The sequence below is a fragment of the Danio rerio genome, chromosome 22, assembly GCF_049306965.1.
Source record: "Danio rerio strain Tuebingen ecotype United States chromosome 22, GRCz12tu, whole genome shotgun sequence".
In the NCBI taxonomy this organism is placed as follows: domain Eukaryota; kingdom Metazoa; phylum Chordata; class Actinopteri; order Cypriniformes; family Danionidae; genus Danio; species Danio rerio.
The window spans coordinates 40,012,803-40,039,039 of NC_133197.1; the positions used below are offsets into that span (position 1 = coordinate 40,012,803).

Genomic DNA, 26,237 nt, shown 5'->3' on the forward strand with positions numbered 1-26,237 from the left:
CGAGTTAATGGGGCGATAGGAGCATCTTCAGGGCCTTGTATAGAGGAAAGGGCATCTGTTTTGCTATTCTTATAACCTGGAAATGTCAAATCAGGTAATGAATAACGCCCACCTGGCCTACAGGGGATTGTGACTGCGGGCTTCTTGTAGATACTGCAGGTTTTTTTGATTGGTGAATACAGGGTTTTTTTGATATCTCCAACCAATGAGGAAAAGAAGAAGAGCAAGACGTAGAGGAGGAAGATTAAGATGAAGAAGAAAAAGAAGAAGAAGTTTTGTGTATATCATGTGAAACTTTTTGTTATGTTTACAATGCTTCTTTGAGGAAATATGAAATAATTATCCTGCAACGTCAAAAACATGAAACAAAAAGTAAACACAACAACAAACACCATCAAAAATGTAAATCAATTTGATGACAAAACCTTAACATCACCTAACAGACTCCTCCTGCTCACCATTTCTGTTTGTTGTCAAGGCTGGAGAGGCGTGGTTTAGTATGTTAGCCACGCCCACTACCTCAGGCAGATCTAATCTGAGAATTGAACTAGATTTCAATTAAAGATCACAAGGGCAAACTATTTTTGTTTTTCTTACTGACATGCACAGATGAATTGTTCACCACAAAGCTAGCAACGTAAGCTAACAAGATCAATAAGGTCTGTTTTGACTTCATGTGTAGTTTAAACTTACCTAAACCAGACAATGTAGATATCAGAGAACAAACTTATTAAACCAAGGCAGTGTATGGCAAATTAATTCAGAACATAATGTTTATTTAAATACAATTTAAAAGTGTAAAAACTTAAACACATTAGACTTTTTTCCAATGCCACACTGAAACCATGTTGATCTCTGCTAATAGTCAGCGAGTAAACAAACTGCCATGACATCCTGTCCCCCTTTTATATTTGTTTTGGCTGTCATTGGCAAGCATTTCTGAAGAGTCTGCTCATTCCCCCCTCCTACGGTCTATATTATAAAGCTCTGAACAAGAGAGGAGGATGTTTTCTTTCTTTGTTGAGGATTCTTATGCAGCATGAGAGAGCTGGTGATATTAGCAGCGCTGGTCTCGGCTTTACACGCAGCCAGTCTCCCAAAAGACAGCGGCGTGGAATATAATTGCCAGGAAAATCAGGACAACAATGCCGTATTAGCAGCCGAGCAGTTCATCAATGCACATCACCACCATGGATATAAATTCAGGTTTGTGTCCCAGGACAGCCGCAGCGCAGAGAAGAAAGTGAGTCGCCTCTTTTTAAGACTCTTTCTGCTAACACTTTACAATAATGTTGTATTAGTACATTTACTAACTAAGCAGAGCTTTGTACAGCAATTATTAATCATAGTGCAAACTTTTCTAATGCATTAAGATCCAAATTCATAACATGAACCAACACAGTATTATCATTATTTAACAATAAAATAACAAATACTGTAATACATGTATTGTTCATGTTAGTAAATGCATTAACGAATGTATCTTACTGTAAAGCTTTTCCTTTCTACATCTGCAAGGCTTTATTAATGTGCACATGCTTGTTTCTATGCAGGCTGATTCTTGCGAAGTCGTCTTTGGAGTTACCTTGGAGGAAACCGAATGTCACATTGTGAATCCCAAACCTTTAGATCAGTGTGACAGGAGACTGGAAACCGAGACGGTGAGCTGAACGCCATCACGAGCTTCAAGATTTACTCTCTTTAAATGCTCAGGATTTCCTTTAACATCCTTCCGATGTTCCCTTTAAAGAAAGTGACTGCCAAATGTAACGTGACCGTCTCCAGTTTTGAGGGGAAGGCAGCGGTGAAACGCTACAACTGTGACACTGAACCAGGTGCTGTAGACAAATCAGTTATTCAAGTCAGTGTTTCCCAACCCTGCTCCTGAAGGCACACTGACAGTACACAGTTTCAACCTCGTCCTAATCAAACACACCTCAATCTCAATCTGAAACTCATCAGAACATTGACATGCGAATGCGACAGACTAGAAACGCAAGGTCATGCGTCAAGTTTCGTAGGTCGCTGCGGTGCAAAGTTCAAGCTTGGTGAACTCTGACCTGCGAAATCGTATTACTTGAGTGTGCGAGACCAATCGAGGATCAAAACATGAGCTCTCTGCACAGAAATTTAAAATATGGAGCAATCGCTTGCTTTTTTTTCTTTCTTTTTATAATTATTTTTCGGGGTTTTCACCTTTATTTTTGAAAGGACAGTAGAGAGAATTGACAGGAAAGCAAAGGGAGGGGAAGGATTGGCATAGGACCGCAAGGCAGAATCGAAACCGGGTCGTCGCGAGCACCAGAGTGCATGTGTTGATGCACTAACCACTACACCACTGGCGCACTACACAATCGCTCGCTCTTTAAATGTCTGATCATCTTGTTTAATCCCGCCCCTTTTCATACAGCCGTACGACAGAATGTCGCAAGCTCAAACTCTAGTGTGACCGCAGCTTTAATCTTGAGAATTTAACTGCAAACAAACACGAAGTGCTTTTTCAGATTTACATTAAAGACTGCAAGGGCAAACTATTTGTGCCGTCCTTTATGCCATGCACAGATGAATTCACCACAGAACTAGCAATGTGAGCTAACAAAATCAACATGGTTACTTTATTTGTACTTTAACCGATACCGCAATCAAGTCATGCAACTGCTACACTAATCTGCGTTCTGTATTTTGTTGCAGCTTCACATGAAGATCTTGTGAAGAAATGCCCCGACTGCCCCGGTCTTCTGCCCTTGCATGAACCCAAGGCTCTGGAGAGTGTGAACGCTGCCCTGGCCAAGTTCAACAAACAGTCCAACCACAAGTCTTACTTTAAGCTGATGGAAGTGGGAAGGATCAGCTCACAGGTGTCGTCCCTCAGACATGGGTTTTAGCTAAAATATTTAACACAAGATAAGTCCGAGAGATGATTCTAGCAACTCTTTTAAAATCCAAATCTGCATCTTAGACATGCTCCTAGTCAGTAGATATCTCTTACAGCGATCACTCTCTGTTCATGAGCTACTACAGCAGGGGAGTTCTCCAGATCTACCTGATCTCAAACTCCCCTCTTGCTTTGCAAACGGGAAGGAGCCCTGGGCTCGAGGATCTTAAGAGCTCAGGTCTCTCTCCCGGGACAGCATGCCAAACACGCTTTATAATCAATCATCAGCTAAATGTGAACTTTTGAAACAAATAAAACAGATTTTAATACGTACTCTATCAAATAAACACCCTTACGCCCCATTCACACGGGGCGTCAGCGTCAACGCTTCCCATTCACTTTGAATGGGTGACGTCAGGCGTTGCCGAACTGCATTGTGGATCAGTCGGCACCACTTCAGAGGCGTTGCTCGCTGCAGAAGTTGGGACTTGCTCAACTTTTCAAGCGCCGACGGAAGCGTCAGCCAATCAGATCACTGTATGCAAATACACCAGCTAGACAGTGGCCTATTGCTGACTGAATTTCATTGGCTGACGCTGCTATGACGATCGCTTCAGCCCCAACTTCACACACGCTTTCAGTCAAGTGTTGACGCTGAAGCCCCGTGTGAATGGGACGTGAATGTGTTGACGCCTCTATCAAGATTTTCATGTTAATGTTTACTTTCACTGTTTCATTTAGGGAAACTTTTGAGATAAATAAGTTACATCTCTGAACATCAATAATAGATCTATATAAAATATTATTCAGTCTCAATGACCTCTGAGACTTCTAGAGCTAGTTTGGCGTTCCTGCATTGGTGCATGCTTGATAGTAAGAACACATCCGGGAACTTTCACACATCCTCCTTTCTTGCGGTCTTGAGTTTTGGAACTGAACATTTGCGGTTGATAATGACATTACACAAGAGCACATATTGAGAATCTTGGAGGGCCGGTGTCCTGCTGAGTTTTGCTCTAACTTGCTTCAACACAACTGCCAGGAAATTTCTAGTATATCTAGTAAGAGCTTGATTAGCTTGTTCAGGTGTGTTTGATTTGGGTTGGAGCTAAACTCTCCAGGACACCGGCCCTTCAGGACCGAGTTTGGACACCGCTGTACCAAGCTTTCTAGAGCAGGGGTCACCAAACTTGTTCCTGGAGCTCCGGTGTCCTGCAGATTTTACCTCCAACCCTAATCAAACACACCTGAACAAGCTAATCAAGCTCTTACTAGGTGTACTTGAAACATCCAGGCAGGTGTGTTGAGGCAAGCTGGAGATAAACCCTGCAGGGCACCGGACCTCCAGGAACGAGATTGGTGACCCCTGCTCTAGAGAAGTCCTTGCAGGTGTGTTGAGGTAAGTTGGCGCTAAAACCTGCAGGACACCGGCCCACCGAGTTTGGACACCCCTGCGTTTAGATAACATTTGGCAATAAACAAACTAGACAAATTCAGCTTTTACAGTTTAAAGACAATCTTGCAGAGCAATTGAAGAGAATTAGCAACTCAAATCTTACATGTTATCACAGAAAATAAGGATCAGATACACAAAACTGACATTTACTAAAATCAAAATCTGTGCCAAGCTTCTCTCCAATCTAGTAGGTGGCAGGAGTCTAGATTTATCTTTCAATAAGGCAAAAATAAGATCAGTTCAATTATTTTTGCAGCTTTCTTGATGAATTTGATGAAATGGGCGAATTCCTTTCTGAGTTTGTAACCTGCCTTTATCTAGTTTCCAATTAAATCTCTTATATATCAATTTCTGGTGGTGTAATTCTGTTGTATGAGCCATTCTGTGAAATACAAGACAACTGTTTGAGTAGAATCCTTGCACCGCCCTTCGCAAGTGGTTTCCGATTGTATGTTAACAGAATATTTCTCTGCTTTTAGTGGATGCCTATGGGTCAAAGCTACTTTACTCAGTTTGCCATTATGGAGACAAACTGTACAAAAAAGGATGCTCCGCAAAACCCAGAAGCATGCAAGGCTTTATGTGGAGATCAGGCAGTAAGTGCACTACATGTTCATTCATTTAAATTATCCTTCAAATCCTTCAATTCTTTGTCCTACTCTAAACGCATATGATTGGCCAGAGATGAACGAATGACTCAGAGACGATAGAGGACTCGAGAGATGAATGCATCAATTCGTTTTCAATCATAGCCAATCATAATTCTAAACGCATATGATTGGCTTCTGTCTTTCCACGATGAACAACTCAAAAGACTTGAAATGAACGATACCACCTGCACAAATGTGCGCACACGCAGATGAACGAATCACTCCCTGAGAGCACTCGTAGTTCCCGAGTCATATTGAAGATTCGTTTAAAATGAACGAATCGTTCATGAACGACCCATCACTAATCGATTTAGCTCAGTCTCTGTGTCAATCAAGTGCGCATACAGGGCATGATGGTCCAACATCTGAGCTAGATGAACTACAGGTTAACCAGGAGAAGAGCAGCTGTCTTCCATGTTAAGGTTTGGAGTGATGGCTGTGTACCTTTTTCTGCGAGTGTAGTATTTAAGATGTTTGTATGACTGTTAATATACAGTGCACATTGTTTCTGTAGTTGTCCAAAGCATGCGATTTTCTCTAAAGCGTGGTTACAACACGCGAAAAGCAGTGCTGACTCCACTTCTAAATACAAATATACCTAAACCTGGGGTTAAATTAAGTTGCTTTAAGATCTGTAGTTCTGAATGCCTCTCTTTCCCCAGACCTATGGCTTCTGTAAGTCCAGTAAGGTTGGATCTGAGGAACCAGAAGTGGAGTGTGAGATTTACGAGGATCAGGTATTCATACACTACACATTACACAGGGTGACCAGATTTCTCTGTCTCCCTCCACCCAACCCAAACAGAAATAATTTAATAAATATATTACATTTTAATTATGCATAAAATTATCTCATAATACACACGCACACACATATGCATTTTAACGGCAATTCAGAAAATCAATATTCATCCACAATTTATGACCTAAAACCAACCCAGGCTCATTGTGGAAACGTAGCCCCGCCGACTTTTCTGGAAACCGCAAAATACGTCCCGGGAGGTACCTGTTTGTGCAGTTTTTGTTTTCGCAAATCCGCAAGAGGCCACAGTTTTTTTTCTCGTCTCGAATGCTTCTCGGGAGTGCGCGCTGTTTGCGCCCGCGCTGTTCTTGCATGAAAAGCTGCCGGAGGCTGCTGTCGAGCGACCGTCCGTCTGTCCGACTGACTGAATGACCGAACGATCGACTGGGGGGGCGACCCAGCCACCCTCCTTCCCTAAACCCAAGCGGCGATTTCCGTGTCTTGAACGCCTCTCGGGAGTGCGCGTTGTTTGCGCCCGCACTGTTCTCGCATGAAAAGCTGCCGGAGGCCGCTGTCGAGCGACCGTCCATCCGACTGACTGAATTACCGAACAATCGACTGGGCGGGCGACCCAGCCACCCTCCTTCCCTAAACCCAAGCGGCGATTTCCGTGTTTCGAACGCCTCTCGGGAGTGCGCGCTGTTTGCGCCTGCGATGTTCTAGCATGAAAAGCCGCCGGAGGCCGCTGTCGAGCGACCGTCTGTGCGACTGACTGAATGACCGAACGATCGACTGTGCGGGCGACCCAGCCACCCTCCTTCCCTAAACCCAAGCGGCGATTTCCGTGTTTCGAACGCCTCTCGGGAGTGCGCGCTGTTTGCGCCTGCGATGTTCTAGCATGAAAAGCCGCCAGAGGCTGCTGTCGAGCGACCGTCTGTGCGACTGACTGAATGACCGAACGATCGACTGTGCGGGCGACCCAGCCACCCTCCTTCCCTAAACCCAATCGCCGATTTGCAAAAGCCGTCCGGAAAAGAAAAGCAAAAGCCCTCGTCCGATTTTGACCGCATTTTCGGATCTCACCGCGTTCTTGCCCTGTCACAAACTCGCTTTCATTTTTTGGATTCTGTTTTTCATCTCTACTGATTTCTGGAACCACTCTTCCCCGGACTCGAACCCGGTTGTCGCCTCCGCCTCCACTCCGCTGACGTAACACCACGAGCTAAGTGGACAAACTGGTTGAGGCGAGCTATCAGCCTGCGAGCGCGAAGACGAGGAGCGGCGTCACACACACGGCCCCGTAACGTTCGCTCGAGTAAAAAAACGAAATGCGGCCATACGTACCTCCAGCCAATCGGGGTCTCCAGAAACGTCCGCAGGGCTACGTTTCCAGAATGAGCCTGGGTTGCCTAAAACATTAACTATGATTCCTCAAACCAAGCCACAAAAACAAAGTTACAAACTGCCGTGAGATTCTGTTTCCTGTCCCAGGTAAAACGAGATGCCTGGTCACCCTCTAATAAAAGTAATCGTCTCTTCTTGCTATGTAATGCTTGTGCTCTAATGGTCTCCAGAACTTCACTCATCCCATGCAACACCCCGCTCAGTCAAGAAGAGACTGCAAATTTCATGACCACCGCCCAGGGAGCGTTCACCCACTCGGGCCAGACCATAGAGGACACTGGGACAAGGGTCATGGTCACAGGGGACCTCCCGAGCGTGGAGACAAAAAACATGATCACGGGGGTCGTCCTGAACATGGGGGTCGCCCAGAGCATGCACATGGAGACAAGGACAAAAAACCAGGACATGGGGGTCGTCCAGAGCATGCACATGGAGACAAGGACAAAAAGCCTGGTCATGAGGGTCATCCTGAACATGGGGGTCGTTCAGAGCATGCACATGGAGACAAGGACAAAAAACATGATCACGGGGGCCGTCCTGAGCACAGACACCATGATGACAAGGACAAAAAACATGATCACAGATTCCATCCCGAACACCCCTGTCCAAAAAGTCCAACAGGAGTCCCAGAGCCTTCACCAGAGGGGGGGCGCCATGAATTCCCGTGCCACGGCTATGTAAAAATCCCCCCCTCTATTTATCCGATATGCCCTTTCCCTCCGCCTCGTCTGTGCAGGGGCCCTCCAGACCTCCCCCGGCCCACATCTTCTCCTAAACAGTAACTAAAACTGGTTTTATCCGATTTTCATCCCATGTTACTCAGTCTAAACATTCAATCATTCAGTGTAAATGTCTTCTGGATGTTCAGTCAATAAATACTCTTGTCTGACGAGCACGAGTGGGTGTCAAATAATGGTTTCAAAACATAGCAGAGATCATTTTGTAATGGTAAGGCAGTATTAATAATAATAAAAACAACAACATAGGCTCATTCTGAAAATGTAGCCCTATATACGTTTCTGGAGACCGCTAATTATGTAGCCAGAGGTACATATGGCTTCATTTAATTTTTTAAGCGAAAGCTACGGGGCGACTGCTTAAATCCCTATGGAGGGCGTTCCAGCTGTAACCAGTTTGTCCTGTTAGCTCGCCATGTACCTCAGTGGACTTGACATGAAGAGAGGAGTTGACCGCGAGGACGGGGTTCGGAAACGGTTCCAGAAAGCAGGTAAGACAGAATCATAAAAAAATTAAAATAAGTAAAAAACAGGGTGAGAATGTGGTAAGAATCAGACGAGGGCTTTTCTTTTTCTGCATTGCTTTTGAAAATTGTTGGTTGGGTTTAGGGAAGTGGGTGGGCGGGTCAATCAATAATATTGGTTGGGTTTGGGGAAGGCGCAGAGAGGGTCAGTCGATTGGTCTGTCAGTAAGTCAGTCAACAGCGGCCTCTAGTGGGTTTATGCGAGAACAGCAGGCGTGAATGGCACTCGCCAGAGAAATTTGAGATCTTAAAAAGTGTACACAGCGGCCTCTTGTGGATTGCAAAAAATGTTCCTCCTAGGACATATTTTGACATACATGTCTACAGAAATGTATATAGAGGTACGATTTCAGAATGAGCCTGGGTTAAATATGAATATATAATAATAATAATATTACAATAATAATAAGATATAATAATAATAATAATAAGATATAATAATAATAAGACAATAATAATAAGATATAATAATAAGACAATAATAATAAGATATAATAATAAGACAATAATAACAATAATAATAATAAGATATAATATTAACAATAATAATAAGATATAATAATAAGAACAACAGTAATAATAATAAGATTAATAATAATAAGATATAATATTAACAATAATAATAAGATATAATAATAAGACAATAATAATAAGATATAATATTAACAATAATAATAAGATATAATAATAAGACAATAATAATAAGATATAATATTAACAATAATAATAAGATATAATTATAATAACAACAGTAATAATAATAAGATATAATAAGACAATAATAATAAGATATTATAATAATAAGACAATAATAATAAGATATAATAATATTTAAAAATAATAAGATATAATAATAAGACAATAATAATAATAAGATATAATAATAATAAGACAATAATACCAATAATAATAATAAGATATAATAATAATAAGATTTAATAATAATAAGACAATAATACCAATAATAATAAGATATAATAATAATAAGATTTAATAATAATAAGACAATAATAATAAGATATAATATTTAAAAATAATAAGATATAATAATAAGACAACAATAATAATAAGATATAATAATAATAAGATATAATAATAAGACAATAATACCAATAATAATAATAAGATATAATAATAATATTTAATAATAATAAGACAATAATAATAATAAGATATAATAATAATAAGATTTAATAATAATAGGACAATAATAATAATAATAATAAAAGGTCTTCAGAGATAATCCTGTAGCCTTTCTTCTTAGTTCAAAAATGCAGTGAGACCAAAACAATGCGAAAGCACTACAGTGGGGGAAATAAGCATTGAACACATCATGTTTTGTCCTGGGAATAATATTTCTAAAGGAGCTGTTGACATGGAATTAAAGCATATTTAGGTAAAACCACGAGCAAGACAGACATAAAAATAAAACAAACAAACAAATCTGAACAATGAGTTCTGTGTAATAACAGTGAAATGACACAAGGGGAAAATGCTGAACTACTGAAATGTATTCAATGCTTTATATATTAGGTGTTTTTTTTTTTGGTGCTGCAGCTTAAAGACGCCTCTCAACTGGGGAATGAAGGCACATGCAGTGCTCAGGTGTGAGTTTTTCACAAACGTCAACACAGTGTCAAAATCTTGATGCTTCTGTGGGTCTCGTCTATTAAATCTGAGCTTTATCTTGTATTTTCTATTAGATTCAGATCAGGTGATTGGCTGGGCCATTCTACAGCTTGATTTTCTTTCTCTGAAAGCATCTGAGAGTCTCCTCGGCTGTGTTTTGGCTCATTGTCTTGCTGAAAAGTCCACCCTGGGTTCATCCTCCTCCTGCTATTGTATATGCTGGACTGAAGCAGCTGATATATTAATGTATACTAAGGAAGCGCAGAGGGTTGCTGAAGAACTACTTAGAGATTTCAGCTGCTGTCTGGGCTTGCCATGTCTTTCCACACCTTCTGTTCCTCATGTGTTCAATATTTTTACTCTGCGTCATTTCAGTTTATCACACAGAACTTCATTTGTAGACTAACAAGTTTGGTTTTCTTTGCATATATAGATTTCTTTGGTTGGTTACATTAAAATAGCTTTTACCAGTGGTGTAGTGGTAAGTGTGTCGACACATGCACTCCTGTGCTTGCGGCTACCCGGGTTCGATTCCGCCTAGCGATCCTTCCCCTCTCTTTGCTCCCCATGCTTCCCTGTCAATTCTCTCTACTGTCCTATCAAAAATAAAGGTGAAAACCCCCAAAAAATATATATATATAGTTTTTTAGTAAAGAAAAAAATTCTACCAATCAGGTCGCTTTGAGAAAAAGCACGCCCATAGTGTCCCTAAAGCGTAACACTTCAAAGGTTTATTAATTTAATTGAAGTCCTGACACATCAACATATCTAGCCCAGTTCAGGCCCAGTTATGAGTTATTAACTTGGCTGAGACTTGGCCCAGATATGGTCCATGTTTGGCCCTTGTCTCGAAGCCAGACTTGGTCCAGTTATGTACCGTAATTCACTGCGGCATGTGGGCCAAGCAAAACCTAATGGTTTGGGCCAGAGAAATTTTGCTATGTGGGTAGCCATATCGGCCTAGAAAATAACTACATGCCACTTTCTCTCTTAGTACACAACGTGACGACAGAAGAGTCGAGCTTTACATAAAAAAATACTCAAAACTCTTCAGTCACTTTTTGAGATGCTAATGGTCTAATCTGATTCAGTGATCTATGCTAAGCTAAGCTAAAAGTGCTCTCACCAGACCCGGAGTTCAGCTGAATGGATTCAGAAAGAGGTTTAAGAGTTTCTTTAATATCTTTATATTTACATTCAGTTATTTAGCACTTCAGTATATTTGTACTTTTACTGGTAGTGTAAAAAATGAAAAGCCGAAATAAAACAAATAAGACTTTTTTTCCAGAAGAACAAATATGATAGGAAATACAGTGAAAAATTCCTGAATCTGTTCAACATCATTTGGAAAATATTTGAAGAGGAAAAATCACAGAAGGGCAAATAATTCAGACTCCAACTGTACATAAATATATGATCAGCATCAGTATTACACACACACACACACACACACACACACACACACACACACACACACACACACACACACACACACACACACACAGTCTAATTCTTCTGACAATATCCACCTTATTTTAAGTTATTCTGAATAAATGTCTGATGCATTTAGGACTATATAAGAATAACAACATGCATTAACAAGTACAACTATTTGCACTGAAAGTCAGTTTGTTTACAGCTAACCACAATACATGGAAATACTCAGGAATTATCAGTTAGCAGTGGACTTTATCAACAATATGACCCTGGAATCATATGAAAGGTTGTGCTCACAACTTCTCTACAACGTGATATTGACCTTGCAGTCCACAGGTCCACATGTGGCACAGTGTTTACACAGAGGACGTGACATAATAATGTTTACATTCTAGAAATAAGACAGAGAGAGGGATTTAAACATCATAAAGAACGGCAATTAAAAGTTGTGTTCAAGATTTTATTTTTGCACTGGGGTCAATGACATTCACGTAAACCGCATTGTAGAATGGCAAGCCTGAAGATTAGTTTCTCTAAATAAATAACAGATTTAACAGAGGATCAGAGGACAAGGTTTCAGGGGTCATTCTCAGAAAACTGTCCTAAAATACAAACAACGCTAGTTAATCATCACTGCTACACATTAACTTAAACCACCTTAAAGCACTGTTACAGTATAAAACACACACACACACACATATTTATGCATACAGACACACACACACACACACACACACACATATTTATGCACACACACACAAACACACACACATATTACATACACACACACTCACATATAACACACAAACACGCACAATATACAGACACACACATATACACACACACATATACACTTGCATATTATGCACACACACACACACACACTCACACACTTTGCTAGACACACATATTACGTACACACACTCACATATAATGCACACATACGCGCACAATTTACAGACACACAATTACTCACCTATACACACACACACACACACACACTTGCATATTATGCATACACACACACACATGCACACACACTCGCACACTTCACATAAAACACACACATACGCGCAATATATACAGACACACAAACACACACACTACGCTAGACACACATATTACATACACACACACTCACATATAACACTCATAAGCACACAATATACAGACACACAGTTAGACACCTATACACACATACATACACACACACACACACTTCGCTAGACACACATATTTCAAATAACACACACATACACGCAATATATACACACACACACACACTTCGCTAGACACACATATTAAATACACACACACACACACTCACATATAACACACACATATGTGCACAATATACAGACACACAGTTAGACACCTATACACACATACACACTTCGCTAGACACACATATTACGTACACACACACACACTCATAACACACACATATGCGCACGTTATACAGACACACAATTACTCACCTATACACACACACATACACACACACTTCACTAGACACACATATTACGTACACACACACACTCACATATCACACACACATACGCGCACAATATACAGACACACAATTACTCACCTATACACACACACATACACACACACTTCACTAGACACACATATTACGTACACACACACTCACATATAACACACACATACGCGCACAATATACAGACACACAATTACTCACCTATACACACACACATACACACACACTTCACTAGACACACATATTACGTACACACACACTCACATATCACACACACATACGCGCACAATATACAGACACACAATTACTCACCTATACACACACACATACACACACACTTCACTAGACACACATATTACGTACACACACACACTCACATATAACACACACATACGCGCACAATATACAGACACACAATTACTCACCTATACACACACACATACACACACACTTCACTAGACACACATATTACGTACACACACACACTCATAACACACACATATGCGCACGTTATACAGACACACAATTACTCACCTATACACACACACATACACACACACTTCACTAGACACACATATTACGTACACACACACTCACATATCACACACACATACGCGCACAATATACAGACACACAATTACTCACCTATACACACACACATACACACACACTTCACTAGACACACATATTACGTACACACACACTCACATATCACACACACATACGCGCACAATATACAGACACACAATTACTCACCTATACACACACACACACACACACACACACACATATTACACTTGCAGTCCCTTATCTATTACACACACACACACATACACACACATTCACATTTTACTCACACACATGCACAGTATACAGACACAAACGTACTCACCTAGACATACACACACGTACACACACACTTGAAGAGTTTAAATGCAAAAGTTTATGTTCTGTTAATTCACTATTAAGACAATAGTTGGGCTAGCTTATCAATCTCATACTAGGCTTTCGAGAAACATCTGCAGGTGTGTTGAGGCATGTTGGAGCTAAAATCTGCAGGACACCGGCCCTCCAGGACTGTGTTTGGGCATCATTGATGTAAACAGTCTCCGGGTCAATGCGTGTAAAGATTTTGGACATCTTCTTGGACACTTTTAATGCTTCCAAACAATTTGCTGCAATGTAAAGTGCACATGTCTTGAAGTAGTTCATTATGATGTGATTTTCCTTCTATGTGTGATTTGATTGGACGGAATCACAGGACTGATTTTTCAATGCACATCATTCAATTGAACTTAAAACACAAAGATCCAATCGCACAGAGACAGACAGCGAGATAAATCCCCTCATGCTTCAACATGTGAGGTCGTGCTAAATCTTACGAAAGCTTCATTTGCATTGATCAGGGAGCAGGCGCTCTCTGACCTCTGCATTAAACAGTGATGTTGCAAGCTGCCCTGTGCTGTAATCAATGCTCTGTTTGATCAGTGGGACAGTAGTGATTGAATCTGAGCCTATCAGCGCAGGACGGGCCGGTACACATACATAAATACAGGCTAGCAGATGCTGCGGCTGTGTCTGGGAGAAGGATCGCAGCTCCATGATGAAGCAGTGTGTGGTTTTGGTGATACTGTTGGGCTTTTTTGGTGTCCATGGGGCGCCGGTGGAAAATTTGACCCCTGGATCCTGCCAAGATGCAGTGACGAACGGAGCCGCGGCTGAAGCGCTGAATAAAATCAACCTGGACCGAAAAGAGGGCTACGTTTTGGGCCTGGACCGCCTCAGCAATGCCTTTTACATGAAGCATGTGAGTCACTTTTTTAATCTTTATTTTTCCTAGTAAAGAAAGAAATAATATTTAAAAAAATACAGTAATAGTCTAAATTATTTGCCTTTCTGTGTATTTTTTTTTTTCAAATATTTCACAGATACAGGAATTTTTCACAGTATTTCCTATAATATTTTTTCTTCTAAAAAGTCTTATTTGTTTAATTTCTGCTAGAATAAAAGCAGTTTTTCATTTTTTAAACACCATTTTAAGGTCGATATTAGTAGCTCCTTTAAGCTATATTTGTTTCCGATTGTCTACAAACCAAACCCACATATTGTACAACAAATAAACAAGCAAACAGAAGAAATGTGTGCATTGATTTATCACTTTTCAGCATCATTGATTCTGTTTACTGTGTAAATGTGTGTAAATTTATATTTTGTAACTTCAGTGATATTACTGACTAATATGAAAATGTTTGATTTATTTAGAATGCAGTTTGTACAGTCATATTTTCTGTCTTTTAGTAGATTTATTATATAGAAGACTTGATTTGTTTTCCAAATAAAGTATATCTAATTAGATTTGCATTGTAAACATTATATACAAGTTTAAAAGGTATTACTTTTTAGTTCATATATCAAGGTTTTAATTATGATCATTCCGCATAAATCAACAGATTTTATTTTACAAAATTCTGCACAGAATTAGCAAAAAAATTAATAAATAAATGTCCGCAGATTCCGTCTGGCCCTAGCTATATGTGTGATTATTTATTTTTTAATTAGTCTGTTTACTTATTTATTTAATATTATAACTATACACTGAAAACAATAATATGATCAATTAATCAGGACAACCCCTGTTTTTAGTTAATTAAAAAAGTTAACCATGTTCTAACTTAATGTTATAAGTTATGCAAGCTGTTTTAGGTCAGTTTAATAAGAGTTTAAATGACACATAAGGTTAATCTTCAGCTTAAACATTTAAGAGAACCAGTATTTTTACTTGTTTTATTCATTTAGATTTTTATATTAATTAAACAAACAAATATAATTTGCATATAATAATATTCAGTGGAAGAGTATTTTTTTATTTATTTTTTTCAAATATTTCCCAAATGATGTTTAACAGATTCAGGAGTTTTTGTGCATTTATTTATACTTATATCACTTATTGCTAATTATTTTTTGTTGTTGAATTATAACATTTTAAAAGTCTTTTATTAAAATGTTATCCACCCAAAATAAAAGAATATGTAACATGTGTTGGCTATATGTGTGACTATTTATTTATTAATTAATCTATTTACGTATTCATTTATTACAATAACTATTCACTGAAAACAATGATATGATCAATTAGTCAGGAAAACCCCTGTTTTTAGTTAATTGTAACTTATTAAACTAAGTTTATCATGTCCTAAATTAATGTTATAAGTTATGCAAGCTGCTTTAGGTCAGTTTATTATAATGTGAGTTTAAATGACTCATAAGGTTAATCTTCAGCTTAAACAATTAAGGCAAACAGGATTTTTAAATAGTGTATTACTGAGGTGTTGTCTTGTTTCTATTTCCCTGTAATGGGTTGCAGCTGGAAAGGCATTCTCTGCATAAAACATATGCTGGATAAGTTGGCGGTTCATTCCGCTGTGGCAACCCCAGATTAATAAAGAGACTAAGCTGAAAATGAATGAATGAATGAATGAATGAATGTCTTGTTTCTAGTCAGAAATGCTTAAATCAAAGTCAAAAAGTCTAAATCAACATTTAAAGTGTGAAGTGGGTTCACATTGAAGCAAGTCAATTAATCTGTAAAATAAACTCATTTTAAGCTGAAAACAATGCTATTTTCCTTACCTCATTAGCAGGTTTCTTGCTTGTTTTCAGAAAAAAAAACCTCACCTAATTTTGACTTATTATTTCTAAAATAAAACTCTTTCCTTAGTACAAATAAAATAAAATAAAATAAAATAAAATTAGGGGCGACACAGTGGTTAGTGGTTAGTACTACTGTTTTTTTCCGCAGTCCAAACACATGCACAATAGGTGAATTAAATGAACTGTAGAATCACACCAACAGAATAATTACTATAGCTGTCGTGTTACCATAGCAACTGTAAAATCACCTCAACAGATCAGTTACTATAGTTGTCATGTTACCATAGCAACTGTAGAATCACCACAACAGATCAATTACTATACCTTTTGTGTTACCATAACAACTGTAGAATCACAACAACAGATCAATTACTATAGTTGTCTTTACCATAGCAACTGTAGAATCACCACAACAGATCAATAACTAATGTTGTTGTGTTACCATAGCAACTGTAAAATCACCACAACAGATTAATTACTGCAGTTGTCATGTTCCCATAGAAACTGTAGAATCACTACAACAGATCAATTACTATAGCTATCGTGTTACCATAGCAACCGTAGAATCACCACAACAGAAAAACTACTAAAGCTGTCGTGTTACCATAGCAACTGTAGAATCACAACAGATCAATTACTATAGTTGTCGTGTTACCATAGCAACTATATATCAAGTACTTTACTATAGTATGGTTAAAAAACACGACAGTATTTAGTATAAATTCCATCATCATCATCATTATTTTTATTATTATTATAAATAATTATTATTAAAGTAAAAAGTAAAGAAAGTAAAATACACCCTTATTGCTGTAATGATTAACCCTTTGCTAGCTTCTTGCCAATTTCTTCCCATATCTACAAATGCTAACCAAAGTTGTTTTGTTTTTTTCTTGCAGGGTGAAACAGGGATCGTCTTCTACCTCACACTTGACGTTTTGGAGACCAAGTGTCACGTCCTCAGCAAGAAACCCTGGAAAAGTTGTGAAATCCGCAGCCCTGAAGAGTACCCGGTATGGCTTTGCTAGCTGATAAAAGTTAGAAAAAACTCTGCTAGTAATATTTACTCAGTGCTCTTAATCCCGCTTTCCTCCGACAGGTCTATGGACAGTGCAAGGCAGTTATGTACATGAACAGAGTCCACAGAGTGGCCCGACTCTACAAATACAGCTGCACCGTGAGGCCAGGTAATACCCGATCACATCTAGCCAGTCAACTAATAACTGATTTATTTTCTCTTTGCCATGATGACAGCACATCATATTTGACTAGATATTTACTAGTATTCAGTTTAAAGTGACTTTAAAGGCTTAACTGGGTTAATTAATTGTATAGCAGTGGTTTGTTCTGTTGACAATAACAAATATTGCGTAAGGGGGCTAATATTGACCTTAAAATGCTTTTAAAATAATAAAAGCTAATCTCATTCTAGCCAAAATAAAACACATAGGACTTTAATAATATTAAAGTAATTTATAATAATAATAATTATTAATATTAGTAATTAGTTATATCTTTAAAATAAGATATTATTGGTATTACTGTGAAACATTCCTTGCTCTGATAAACAGTGTACTATAAAACCGTCTGCTTGGGTTTAAATTGTGTGCTCCTGCATGTGTCTAAATATTCACTGTGTTCTAGATTAAACAAACCGACTCTCTCATTTTTCAGTGCCCGCTTCCAAAATCCAAGAACGGTGCCCAGACTGCCCTATGCAGCTCTCTGGAGACAATGAAGAAGTCTTGAAGACTGTGAAGATGGGCATGGAGAAATACAACAACGAGAGCGGGCTGAATAACTACTTTGCACCTCTGAACATTACAAGAGCTTCCGCTTCGGTAAGAAATCAAGCAAATCATTTAAAGCAGCGGTTCTCAAACTGTTTTGACCAAGAAAAAAATTGTCTCTACATGTACCACCATAATAATCTGTATTGAAGTACAGTAGCATAGTAGGCCTAATTAAGCAGTGGCAGCTCTAAGCAGGTAACCAGGCAGATTAATTCCTCATATTAGGAATATTTATTGTTGTCAGCCACTTTAAACATTATAAATAATTTGGACATTACCACTGCACTGTGCTTATAGGTAAAAAAAACAAAAAACACCAACATTTAAATTAAAACATGCTTTTAAAAGTTAAATAAACTGGCACTGTTCTTAAAAGGTAAAAAGAAAACTGCTGTATTTAAATGTATAGTATTATCATATAGTAGCCTTTTCATTAAAATCTGGAAAATCACTAAAATCTCTCGCTATATGCCATCATATTCATGTGTATTATTTTTGATAATTTTTTAAATATACAAATAAGTCCTATATACATGCAACATATATCCTTCAAATCTAAACATTAACTAGTATTTTAAATATATGAATTGGATTTATATAGTTAAATTAGACATTAAATCTGCTTACTGCACATTAGTAGGCTTTGTGTGTCAGAAAAGCAACTAAAACCCATACCTGTCAACATTGGGGTATAAAAATACGGTATGCAACAACCGTTACAAATATGGACAGGAAATTATGTGTAAAGGTTTAAAGTTTGTTCATTTATCTACTTTAATTATTCAGCGGTTCCTTCGCGTACCACTGGAAGGAAGCCTGCGTACCACAGTTTGAGAGCCACTGATTTAAAGGAACACTCCACTACTAACAAGAAGCTCATTTTACAGCTCTCCCACACTGTGAACAAATGATTCACAAGGGTTTTTCGTTTATTTTCAGTTGTTAATTGCATTATGGGATGCTGATCTCTGCTCTGTCCCATTTTGATGTTGAAAATTCAACTCTACAGTTTAATCAAGTGACTTTTATTGTCATTTTAGTTGGTTGAACTAATAATATAATGCATAAAGAAATAATATCTAAAGAAATACGTCTGTACAAAAGGAGAAAAGGTGCTGCAGTGTGTTACAAGGTTTCTGTAGCGTAATATACGACACCAACACAAACAATGCAGCACTGGAAAAAGTCACTTGTGTCACTAATGCAATGAATAACACAAATTTACCAGCCTGATCTCACGAGAAAACGTAAGTATTTTACGTTTTGGAGTTTAGTCGTACAAAATGGTACGATTTTAAAAAGGAGGCGTGGCACCTGACCCCACCTCTAACCCCAACCGTCATTGGGGGATGAGCAAATCGTACTAAATTGTACGAATTAGATCGTACGAATTCATACGAATTAGCCACTAAATCAAAAAGTTACGAATTGCCGTGAGATTGTGTTGAATTTACAGATATTGTTTTTACAGTGTAGAGTTAAACACTTGAGTTTACTATTTCTGAATCCAATCTGATCCATTTTAGCTTAGCTTAGCATAGATCATTGAATTAGATTAGACCGTTAGCATCTTAGCACCGTTAGTTCATTTGAACTCACAGTGCATTAACTAATGTTAACAAGCATGGATTCCGATTTTAATAATGCATTAGTTAATGTTGAACTATGATCAATAAATGCAAGATTATTCATACCTAAGTAAGGTTTGTAATTGCATTAACTATTCATTCACTCATTCATTTTCTTTTCGGCTCAGTCCCTTTATTAATCTGGGGTCGCCACAGCGAAATGAACCGCCAACTTATCCAGCACGTTTTTTTACGCCTAGATTAACTAATATACAATTAAGAAGTGTAACACTGTAAAATGCTGGGCTCCACATAATGGATTTGTGTTGGGGCATCATGAAATAATTAAGTTAACTTAATAGTTTTTTTTTCTTCAAATTTAAGTTTTAGAATATAAAACAATCAGTTTCAGCTCATTTTAAACAAGTAGTTCGAGCAAACAACAAAGGTAATGTTATTGAGTGTACCACTGATCCTTCAAGCATGAAAAATAATGCAATTCCTGCACTGAAGGATGACATTAAATATGTATACAATCTTTTTCTTTTTATTTTGTAGCTTCACTTAGGAAGATTCTATACTGCGGAGTTCACCATCCAGGAAACCGTCTGCTCCTCCAAAACTAAAGATGTTGATGTCTCGAAATGTGAGCTGATGGCGTGTGAATTTGCGGTGAGTGTTGAGACTTTTCAGTATAGCAGATGCACAGAAATACAGTCCTCAAATACAGTCGAAGACACAACAATCATTATTTATTTATTTTCCAAATATTTCCCAAATGATGTTGAACAGATTCAGGAATTTTTCACAGTATTTCCTATAATATTTTTTCTTCTGGAGAAAGTCTTATTTGTTTTATTTCTGCTAGAATTAAAGCAGTTTTTAATTGTTTTAAACTCATTTTAAGGTCAATATTATTAGCGCCCTTAAGTTATATTTATTTTGGATAGTCTCCAGAACAAACCACTGTTATACAATGACTTGCCTAATTACCCTAACTTTACCCTAATTACCCGAGATAAGCCTTTAAATGTCACTTTTAGCTAAATACTAGTGTCTTGAAGAATATCTAGTCTAATATTATTTACTGTCATCATGGCAAAGATAAAATAAATCAGTTATTAGAGATGAGTTATTAACACTATTATATTTAGAAATGTGTTAAAAAAAAATCTTCTCTCAAATTGGGGGATAATTATTGAGGAGGGATCATAATTCTGACTTCAGCTTTATATTGTGTTTGCCATTAATAGTAAAAATGATCACAAATTTTGCTCTTTTGCTCTTTAGCACAAAGGATTGTGCAAGGCGTCTCACTCTGTGACCGTCACTAAAGAGGAACACCTCAACATTCAGTGTGAAATCTTCGAACCAGAGGTAAGAATATACATTTCCATTAGCAGTCAGGGTTCAACGCAAAGCATTTTTTCTACTGGTCCGATCGGGCCAATGATTTAGATTTTTTCTTGCCCGGCCAAAATTTCCACTGGCCCCACCAAAGAAAAAATACAATTTAATAGCTATTTTTAGCCACATATTTTAAATAATGTGTCAAAAATTTAATTATTTTAAATAATTAAAATTTACTAATTTTAAAAATTATTTAAATGTTAAAAATTATTTAAATAATACTTTTAAAATGTCAATATATGTATAATGAGCAAAATTATGTGTTAACAAAACAAAAAGAGCAGAATGGAAAATGTAAAGGTATTTCATTTCAGGTCGAAATAATTTAACAAAAAGGTGGCCCCAATCAGGCCAGTAATGATCCTGTCTACTGTATCATTTGTACTTTAAAGTTATTTTGAGTTTATATATTGTTACATTCCTTTCGTTTCCCCTTACTTTATTACAGTCAAGGGGGAACGAAAAGGAAAACATTTAGCCAGTTGCAATTATTGTTTCCATTTGCACTAGATGAGGAACAACAAGACACGAAGTACTAATAAAGTGAACTTGTTAATTAAAACTTGTTGAGTTAAATGCTTATAGAAAAATTAAGTTTTGCACAAAAGTAGTAATAAGAAATAAGAACACGACAATGTCACTAAGTGAAGTGTATTTGCAAACTAATTTCGAAAGGGACACGTGCTTATGATTGTTCACAGCTGTTCCAACATTAGCTCATGACTAATTATCCTATCAGACGATGCTTAACTCACTATAAATTACCAGACTTTTCTCGTCTCAATATCTTCGTCTTGAAGAAACCCCCCCACCCAACCCTACTTTCCCTCCTTTCAACAAGAATGCCCCAGGTTTAATTCCCTTCCAAACCAGGCGACATTTCTGTGCAGACTTTTGCTCGTTCTCCTTGGCTCGTGTGGGTTTTCCCCGGGTCCTCCCACAGTTCAAAAATTAACACCCTAAACAATTAATCCAAAATATTTATATCCGTGGTCTGAGTACACCTCTTCTTAGCCATCTATATCTGACACTTAGCTGCAAATAAGCAATGGGGGAAGTCATCGAGATCTACCTGAGCTCAAACTCCCCTCTCGTCCTGCAAAGGGAGGGAACCCAGGGCTCGATGATCTTATGAGCTCAGGGTCTCTCCCGGGAGAGCACGCCAAACAAGATTCATTAGCAATCATCAGCTAAATGTGAACTCTTGAAGTGAAGTTTATTTGTAAACTAATTTCGAGAGGATCACGTGCTTATGATTAATTACGGCAGGTCATGCATTAGCTAACACTTAATTCACCAATCAGATGATTCCTAATTCATTATAAATAATCAGAGTTTCTTACTTGAGTTATCTTCACTTTGAAGAATCCCCCTTCCACCCCTACTCCTCCCCCTTTGCCTTTATAGGGCAGCACAACACAATCTCACGGCAATTCGTAACTTTGTGATTTAGTGGCTAATTTGTATGAATTCGTACAATCTAATTCGTACAATTAAGTACGACGTGCTCATCCCACAATGACGGTTGGGTTTTGGGGTGGGGTTAGGTGCCACGCCTCCTTTTTAAAATCATACAGTTTCGTACGAGAATTTGTACCAATTAGCCACTAAACTGGCAAAACGTAAAATACTTACGTTTTCTCGTAAGATCAGGCTGGGCAGCATGGTGGCCCAGTGGTTAGCACAGTTGCCTCACAGCAAGAACGTCACTGGTTCAAATCCTTAACGTATTTTAGAATGAGCTTGGGTTGGGTGTTTCTTATATAGTATCCCACCATTCTACAGTGCAATGATTGCAGTTCCTTTCAATTTCGTCATCGAATATAAGTCGGTGCCTCGAATAATTGACTTCCAACTCAGCCAACCTGCGTATCCTATAAATGCAAAACAAAACCAGCAAAACCAAAACAACCAACCCAAGGTCATTCTGAAAACGTAGCTCTGCGGACGTTTCTGGAGGCCGCGATTTACGTTGCCGGAGCTACGTATGGCCACATTTGTTTTTTTTGTTTTTTTCGAGCCTCACCTCCGTGTGTAGGGCTTTCCCGCCAGTTTGTCCACTTAGCTCGTGGTGTTACGTCGGCGGAGCGAAGGCCCGGAGGAGGAGCCACCCGCGGCGACGACCGGGTTCGGGTCCGGGGAAGTGCGGTTCCAGAAATCAGGTAAGATGAAAAACAGAATCCAAAAAATTAAAAGCGAATGAGTTTGTGACGGGGCGAGAATGCGGCGTAATCCGAAAACTCGGTCAAAATCGGACGAGGGCTTTTGCTTTTCTTTTCTGGACTGAACGGCGCGCATTCCAGAGAGGCGTTCGAGACGCGAAAAAGTGCGGCACAGCGGCCTCTTGCGGATTCGAGAAAACAAAAACTGCACAAATACGTACCTCCTGGTACGTATTTTGTGTTCTCCAGAAACATCCGCTGGGCTACGTTTCCACGATTAGCCAGCGTTGAAAACAACTTTCCGCAAACTGTAAAATGCCATATTGAAGTAACAATATTATTCTTGTTGTAATTATTATTTAGTTTTTATTAATTTGTAAGTCAGTGAGACAAAAATGTTTAAAAACAAAAATGTTGTTCAAAACTAAACAAAAAGTCATATTTACAGTAGATTCATTCATGTATTGTTGTTTACAGGCGGCCGAAGAGGAAAAGAAAAAGCACTTGCTCGGAGGTGAAGTGGACCACAGCCACACAACAGGCTCGTCCACTGCACACGATCACACCAAAACACACACACACGAGCACTCACACGAGCACACACATGAGCACGACCACACCAAACCGCACTCACACGATCATGACCACGACCACACCAAACCACACACCCACAACCACACGCACTCTCACGAGCATGACCACGGACACACGCACTCTCACGACCATGACCACGAACACACACACCACGCGAAAGCCCATGAGCATGGCCAGGATGAGTGGGAGCACCAGCACCACCAGTACGGCCACAAAAAAGACGAGACCCACGAACACGACCACGAGATCGTCCTGGACCACGACCACAAGCACAGACACATCCATGAGCACGAGCACCACCACCATCACCACCACGATAAATCCCATCAAACCAAATCCAGGCGTCCTGATGGGATTTTCAACGTCCTTCCTCCTGTGGATAAGCCCATGATCCTTCCCTCATTCCCTGACAAACCTGCAGCGGGACCCGAGCAGCCCTCCACCCTCCCGCTCCTCCCCGATCCCGAAATCCCAGGACAGAAAGAACCCACCATCCATACATTCCCCAGCAAAACATCCCCCGAGTGTCCAGCGCAGTCCACCATCGAAAATGGGCTCCTCAAGCAGATCGTCAGCGAGGATCCGCTCTTTAAACCCGCTGCATAGACATCAGATATTTAATGTACAGAGTGACGAATGAGATTGCAAAAGGTGCTTTTGGGGTGTGTGTCAAATAAAAGCATGTTGGGGAATCAGTGTTGTTTATTTGTGTTCAGCAGATAACTCTGTGATTAAAAGTACACTGCGGGGTACCACAAGGCTCGGTGCTTGGTCCTTTTGCTTTCTGACATTATACAGATATTCATATCATATGAGAAGCACTTCTCACAAAACAGACGCTTTACACACATCCATACTTGTGTATAAATGTTTATGAGCAGGAGTTGATTATAACTGCAGATCAATGACAATGTGAAATAGCCTACTGTAACGTCTGTAATTATATTAAATAAATAAATAAATGAACATATATGAACACATACAGCCCCTTACAATCTACGATATGATACCAACTACAGACAAACTACACACAACAGACATTTAGTCCTTGTTTAGGTTCATAAACAACACAAAATATAGCCTACAGTCAGAGCTGATCTCTCATCTGTGTGTGTAATCTTCAGCAGCACATGTAGCCTCTGTTAGAGAGTAATTTAGTCATTCCCAGTTCATAATAGTCCAGAAGCTGAAGATAATAGTTAAACATGGCAGTTTGTTCACGTTTATAAGAAATATTGTGCTCCTTTTTTCCAGCTTCTCCTTTTTTTTTCGCGCTTCACTCTCTCGTTTGTCAGTGTCTGACAGGATCGGGTTTCAAAAGCATTTCAGTAATCAAGCGCACGTTATTATCATCAGCTCAAGAAGTTTGTTATATCAGACATAGACGCGCGGCGAGCGCAAGCAAGAAAGTGAAACCGCTCGCGCTTCAGACTGGCTCCTAAAAACCTAAGGGGCACAGAGTAAATCTGCTCTGCTTTATATATATATATATATATATATATATATATATATATATATATATATATATATATATATATATATATATGAGCAATTCCGTGCAAATGTCAACCTTGCCATGAAAAAGATTTTCGTTTTTACCAAAATATGGAAACCATTTCTGGGTTTTTTGTGTAACCAAGTATTTTACAGTACTTTAAAAATACTCAAAAATACATATGCCAATGTTTTCAAACTATTCTATTTGATTTACCAAAGTCACACAAATGGTAATTTCACATGCGTCACATCCATAACAGAGAGATGTCACATCCATAACGACACTTTTTCCTCAGAAATGTGAAAATATTAAATAAAATAAAACCAAGCAATTTTGTTTTATAGAGAGCCGACTCTAATCCTTTTGATTAGCATTATTTCTTTTGGGTTGTGCAGTTTAATTCACATAATTTCTACAAAGTATGTTGTATACTGTAAACTCGCAGACTTTTTTTGTCACATCCATAACGCATGCTTATTTTCCTCATTTAAAGTACAAAACACATTTACAGATTGATATTTTTCTGCTCCCATAACTCTGTGGCTAGTTGCTCTTGAAAATATAATTAAATTTTTCAATATAATGTTAACATACTTTCTCTGTCAA

General features: G+C 38.5%; 2 protein-coding genes and 1 long non-coding RNA gene across 6 annotated transcripts in view; 2 read left to right on the top strand and 1 right to left on the bottom strand.

The window, feature by feature from the left end:
• The window catches only part of LOC141380262 (uncharacterized), a 40,366-nt gene that overhangs the window by 10,643 nt on the left and 3,486 nt on the right, over positions 1–26,237 (bottom strand). The window lies entirely within an intron of this gene.
• On the top strand, positions 936–8,025 carry ahsg1 (alpha-2-HS-glycoprotein 1). Of its 3 annotated transcripts, NM_212622.2 has the most exons (7): positions 936–1,243; positions 1,554–1,661; positions 1,751–1,835; positions 2,692–2,858; positions 4,811–4,927; positions 5,644–5,718; positions 7,298–8,025. In NM_212622.2, the coding sequence occupies exons 1-7, from the start codon at positions 1,040–1,042 to the stop codon at positions 7,907–7,909; spliced, it is 1,368 nt and encodes a 455-aa protein (NP_997787.2). In that variant the 5' UTR covers positions 936–1,039; the 3' UTR covers positions 7,910–8,025. The 3 variants fall into 3 exon arrangements, with proteins under 3 accessions (NP_997787.2, XP_073792784.1, XP_073792785.1); XM_073936683.1 differs by lacking the exon at positions 2,692–2,858 and having other exon boundaries at positions 975–1,243; positions 1,751–1,890; positions 4,251–4,927; positions 7,298–8,016; XM_073936684.1 differs by lacking the exons at positions 936–1,243; positions 1,554–1,661; positions 1,751–1,835; positions 2,692–2,858 and adding an exon at positions 3,170–3,734 and having other exon boundaries at positions 4,251–4,927; positions 7,298–8,016.
• On the top strand, positions 14,443–24,892 carry fetub (fetuin B). 2 transcript variants are annotated; one of them, NM_001386824.1, is made up of 7 exons: positions 14,443–14,762; positions 17,506–17,619; positions 17,706–17,793; positions 18,281–18,447; positions 20,526–20,639; positions 21,258–21,344; positions 24,017–24,892. In NM_001386824.1, the coding sequence occupies exons 1-7, from the start codon at positions 14,556–14,558 to the stop codon at positions 24,737–24,739; spliced, it is 1,500 nt and encodes a 499-aa protein (NP_001373753.1). In that variant the 5' UTR covers positions 14,443–14,555; the 3' UTR covers positions 24,740–24,892. The 2 variants fall into 2 exon arrangements, 1 of the variants encoding a protein (NP_001373753.1); XR_012397485.1 differs by having other exon boundaries at positions 14,530–14,762; positions 20,526–20,659; positions 21,122–21,344; positions 24,017–24,885.

What these genes read in the sequence shown, in the direction of transcription:
- fetub (NM_001386824.1), top strand. Translation starts at nt 14,556, where the DNA reads ATGATGAAGCAGTGTGTGGTTTTGGTGATACTGTTGGGCTTTTTTGGT. An exon ending in ATGCCTTTTACATGAAGCAT is followed by an intron (nt 14,763 to 17,505) that starts GTGAGTCACTTT and finishes TTTTTCTTGCAG; the next exon opens with GGTGAAACAGGGATCGTCTT. An exon ending in TTACAAGAGCTTCCGCTTCG is followed by an intron (nt 18,448 to 20,525) that starts GTAAGAAATCAA and finishes TTTATTTTGTAG; the next exon opens with CTTCACTTAGGAAGATTCTA.
- ahsg1 (NM_212622.2), top strand. Translation starts at nt 1,040, where the DNA reads ATGAGAGAGCTGGTGATATTAGCAGCGCTGGTCTCGGCTTTACACGCA. An exon ending in GCCGCAGCGCAGAGAAGAAA is followed by an intron (nt 1,244 to 1,553) that starts GTGAGTCGCCTC and finishes GTTTCTATGCAG; the next exon opens with GCTGATTCTTGCGAAGTCGT. An exon ending in GGAGACTGGAAACCGAGACG is followed by an intron (nt 1,662 to 1,750) that starts GTGAGCTGAACG and finishes TTCCCTTTAAAG; the next exon opens with AAAGTGACTGCCAAATGTAA.